Source organism: Seriola lalandi, unplaced genomic scaffold, assembly GCF_002814215.2.
Source record: "Seriola lalandi dorsalis isolate HSWRI2012SDOR001 ecotype SW California unplaced genomic scaffold, Sedor1 jcf7180002054782, whole genome shotgun sequence".
Lineage (NCBI taxonomy): Eukaryota > Metazoa > Chordata > Actinopteri > Carangiformes > Carangidae > Seriola > Seriola lalandi.
Window position 1 is genome coordinate 66,914 of NW_019525335.1, and position 5,159 is coordinate 72,072.

The following is a 5,159-nucleotide window of genomic DNA, read 5'->3' on the forward strand; positions in this document are numbered from 1 at the left end:
GGGGGGTGACAGAGTGAGTGATTAGTGAAATGTGAATCAGCCGGGACAATCAACTGCAGAAAAATGAGGGTGAGTCCTGAGTGGAGAGAAAACCGTCACCCGTTAACACAAAGACCCAGTGATGATAGTGAGCAACGTGATGGGCACACAGAGCAGAAGTTAATTCATCCATCATTTCCCCTCCCCACAGATACACAGTCATTTAATAGTGCTGCAGTGCACTTTACCAGCTGCTTAATACCCCCATCCAGTCCCCGGGACATTGGTGGTTTTGGGATTCCGATGTTCACAATGACACATCCTTGAGTCCTTGAATATTTCTGTCGGTGCAGTTATCATCACACTCAAAAATAAATAATAATAGATGTTTTAAAAAGCATTTGACTCTTTAAACAGTCGCTCCTCCGCTTGGCTGACTGGACCATTATAAAAGTATAAAGTAAACTAACATTCCTGAATGGTATGTGAATTTTACACCTTGCAACGAGGAGGTTTGGGCATTTTAACAATATGAAACTCTTGGGTATTTTTTTGAACTTCAACCGCCCCAAACCACCATTAAAACTCGTCTGCATCCGCTCAACTAAGTGTTTTCACAGATAAGTTGAAATAGATACTGGTAATGCCTTTTTTTTTTTTTTTTTTTTTCACCGCAGCTCTTTTCCACTACCTCAACACGCTGAGCTGTTTCACAGAGCACTGCGTCACCTTGAGGCAGAGCAGCAAACATTATGACGGGCGCATTTGGAATCATTTCAAACATATGCCAAGAAAACACGCCGGGCATTAGCTGCCACAGGCCTTGTGTTATCAAACATATTCATCTCAATGACACGATCCACATCTTGATTGCATTATTAGCTCTCTGTTGTCCTTGAGGTCCGGCGAGCAGCATGCTGCTATTGGCTTGTGCCCCTGAGCTAATAAGCCAGCCGTAATCATAGCATTCTGCAGAGCTCACACCAAGACCGGAGGAAGAGGGCTCGTTCTCTCTCTCACTGTGAGCCAGTTGACAACGTTCACTCTGAATGAGGGGCCCCCGTCAGTTCACCATCTGCGCCGGGCAAATTAAAACCGTACACCAGGGCGTGTTTGGCCCTGGCATCTCGGACAATAGCTCCAGGACTTCATCATCACTTCAATTTATCACAATTGTGTTATTCTGAGAGTGCACGTAGGATCACTTTGTTTATCCTCGTTTACTGTTGAGGTACAAAAAAAAAAACGCACGTTACACAACAGAGGAACATTTGATTACCTACACAAGCAGGCGTTCGACTCGAGTCCTTCTCTCTGCTGGCTGCGATTGTTTGGGTGACAGGGAAGCGGAAGAAAGGAAAAAGGCCGAGCCTTTGGAGCACTTTGGAACAGGCGACGAAGCCCCAGTGTGACAACAGCTTTGTTCGGCATATGGGTGTTTTATTGTCTAGGAAAGCTGATAAATGATCTTCAGTGCAGAGACTTAAAAGGCTTTTTTGTGTGAATCAGCTAGAAAAAAAAATATAGGCTCCAAAAAAAATAAAACCCAAAAAACAACAGAGACAGAATCTGACTGCGTGTTGAAAACTTCAAATAGTGCAGTGAAGCATCAGGGTGGCGAGAGCCCCATAGGATTAAGCAGTGGGGTTGCTCATCAAGTCTTGCTACCGACTGAGTGGTAATTCCTCCAGCAGGGAGGCTTTAGAGACTACTGAGGCATTGTGGGACGGTGGAGGTCTGGGCCGAAGCCTCTGGCAGACAAAGTGGCCTCTGTTCTGAGAGAGAGATTGGAAGAGATGCAGGATGGATGGTTCTGCTGAGCCGTAATGGCTGACATCTTCCAGCATGATGGGCTCAGTGCTGATACTAATCACTGCATTGGATCAGCCACTGCCATTAGCTCCCCTGTGTCCCAATTTGTTCAGCGACAAAGAGATCTGACTTTGAGCAAGTCTTATAAAACTCCTCAAAAAAGTTGAGGCGGGCGCTTCAGTTGTGTAGATAAAGGCAAACGAGGCTGGCCGACAGCTATCTGATTGAAAATGAATGTTTTGAATGCCGCAGCGGAAGAAAATCGCCCCAGCACCACCTCCTCGACCCTCTCCGAGGGCGAGCCAGCTTGGCGGTATATTTCTGTTTCTGTTCCAGCCATGCCAGGGGCTGTGCGGCGTGGCCGGCAGGGGAGTAATGGGACGTGACAGGGATGATGATCCTTCTTGATACAGGGCATTAGGCAGCCTGGCCAGCGGAGCTCCTGGTCCATCAAAGGAGCGATGCTTCAGACAGTGGCTTCAATGTTTAAGCTGCTGAACTGGCTGAGAGGGAGAGATGAGCGGCCATTCAGCTGCCCCAATAAAAAGCTTCTGTAACCTCCCACGTGGACAGTTAGTAAAGACATTTAATTTGTAGGCGTGTAAGTGATGATTTGTATGTACGTTTTTAACATCATGGCTCTTATTTTATTTTATTTCATTTTTACAGTTTTGGCCCTCACTTTTATTTTATTATACTTTTGTTCTCTCTTACTCACCCATTTCATCATCGTGAGAAAAACAGAACCATTAGGGAAAGGAAGCAGATGATCATGCAGGGTGTAAACAAGCCTCAAATTTTTTACCAAACTTATTTGGGGGAAAAACAAAGGAAAACAAAAAGTAAACACCCTTTTTGATTTGGATTTTGCAGACAGACTTCCTGGTTAATCACACCTGGCTCCGCTTAGTGTTTCACCTTCAAAAAAGGTGCTTTAGATAAACTTGTGTTTGATTATCTGTCTAGTCATGTTCTCTGCTGTAGTGACGGCGCAGCATCCCAGGATTTCAACAGTTCACTTTGTGGGAAAACTGTGAACAGAAATGTTGGAAAGTAAACCTCGGAGAGCAAAACAAAAAAAAAACAAAAAATGAAAATCAAATTTCTCATTTACTGGAAACCCTGGCTGTTGACAGACAGAAAACAGCTGTTGGAAGAATCAAACCACGACTTGTTTGTGCGTCTGTAGGAACTAGTTTCCTTAGAATCCTTCTGGAGCGTAAGACTGCCCACTCGCCTTTAACCTGTCAGTGCTCGGCTGAGGCGGCTAAGTGAAAAAGACAAAGACGTGTCCACTGACCATACGCTGAATCTAGTGCCGTGTTTTGCTTGCGAGTGGTCGCCAGGACATCTGGAGAAGAGAAACACATCAAAACAACATCAGTGTCTGTGTCAGTGTGTGTGTGTGTGTGTGTGTGTGGGGTTATTCTTTGTTAAAAAATTCCTGGTGTCTGGGCTACAATTCAATCATTTCTAATGGGAGACATGTATTGTTGAATCTGTCCCGTTTGCAGTTCTCATCACATCCCAGGCACACGAGCTATAAACAACCCACTTTCTCTTACAAAAAAAACAACAACAACAAAAAACAACACTTCTATGAGCAGACGCTTAATTAACATAGAAAGATTGAGAACAATATTCCAGCAGGGACTGTGAACGGGGGTGGACAAACTACTCTTCAAGCTTCTTCAACATGAACTGAATTGCTGCCCTCATTGAAATAAATACATCATAATGCACCATTATAATTTGTTAGAGCTGAAATCACTTGTGCCTGCTGTCGCTCTGCCATCGAGATCTGATAACAGTAGCTCTCTCTCTCTCTCTCTCTCTCTCTCTCGATTTCTTTATTGCTTATGTAAATCACTGAGAAAAAATAAATGTTTCCATCTCACCGTGGCAGGTATCAGGGTGCTGATGGTAGCCGTTCTCCACATCCTGTTCAAACGCGCCTCTGAAGAGGAACACACACACACACACACACACACACACACACACACACACACACACACACACACACACACACGCACACAAAGACAAAGAGGCTGGTCAGTAAATTTGCATCTTCCCCCAAAGTCTTTCCCAAAATTGGTTTTGTTGATGAGGGGTGCTTAGAGACGAGGGAGGTAAGTGCACTGTAGCAAAACGTAATTTGTTTTGTGTCTGGTCGAGGTCAGGGTGTGTATGTGTGTATCTCCTATTTGTTGTTTGGACACAGTGGCCAGACCTGAAGGGAAAATCCATCCTCCGATCTGCTCACAAGGACGTATATCATCTATTCTGTGGTGTTCAGCAGATTCTAAGAGTTACTTTGTGATGAAAAGTTGCAATTTCCTTTTGTATGTCCTCACTTTCACCCTGCCTCCTCCGCCTGCACCTCAGCTAGTCATTTTTCTATATGCTCTAGATCTAAGCCCCTCTCTCTTCATGCATGGCCCTTTCTGTGGCTGCACTGTATTTTAGTCTGCTGAGGCTACTGCTGGTGAAATAGCTACCTGCCGTTTGCCCGCTCTGCAGTGAATGTCTCGCTGTATGATTGTTGCATGTCAGTGAAAGAAAATAGTCTGAAGGAAAAGTGTCGTTTCAGAGCAACCAACACAAAAAGCCGTCATTTATGTGGATATCCTCCCGGAGAGTGGAACACATTAAGTCAGTGGTCGGAAACATCGAGTTCACACATGAAGTCAGGAGCAGCAGCAGCAGCAGCAGCTTGCCACACACACAGACCAGAACTCGCTCTCTGACTCTCACCGTCCGGTCCAACATAAGCTAGGAGTTATCAGACCCCGGCAACACTGAGCTGATAATGTGCCAACAAGTGTCCAGGCCCAAGGAGAAGGAGCACAAACGCCTGAAGGATGCACTTAAAGCCTGCGGATACTCTGACTGGACCTTTGTGAAAACAGCCGCAAGGATCCAGGATGAACCCCGACAACACGTCGACATCATCATCATCATCCCAGATGTGTCTGGAGGATCTGAGAAGCTTCAACAAGCACCACATCCCTGTGTCTTTTAAACCCAGCAACACACCGAGACAAAAACTGGTGCCATAAAATGACTGGACGCCCAGAGCAGCAAAGCAGTGAGGAGTGCACAGACTTAGACATTGATGAAACTAAACAACCATTAAAGGAACTCAACATGGGAAGCCCCGTCCTCGGGTCAACACCATACAAACACAGATACAAGTGGGGCAGTTCTGTGTGTAAGACTGTTTTAATGGGACACAAATAATACAGCGGTGCCAATAAACAGTATATTAATTGATCTTTCACTTCTGGCAATGCATGGGGCAGCCATCTCGGATTTTGAGGTCGAGGTTCTTCTGACTTTCGGAGTCTGAAATCTGACTTCAGGGGTCA

General features: G+C 45.3%; 1 protein-coding gene across 6 annotated transcripts in view; it reads right to left on the minus strand.

Moving 5' to 3' along the window:
- The window catches only part of sema6cb (semaphorin 6Cb), a 153,110-nt gene that overhangs the window by 17,452 nt on the left and 130,499 nt on the right, over positions 1 to 5,159 (minus strand). For 5 of the 6 annotated variants that reach the window (XM_023425499.2, XM_023425498.2, XM_023425497.2 and 2 more), the window contains 2 exons: positions 3,690 to 3,748; positions 3,092 to 3,142 (listed from right to left, as the gene is read on the minus strand). In XM_023425499.2, the coding sequence (XP_023281267.1) occupies positions 3,092 to 3,142; positions 3,690 to 3,748 (110 nt within the window). The remainder of the gene's footprint in view (positions 1 to 3,091; positions 3,143 to 3,689; positions 3,749 to 5,159) is intronic. The other variant, XM_087179090.1, reaches the window with a different exon arrangement.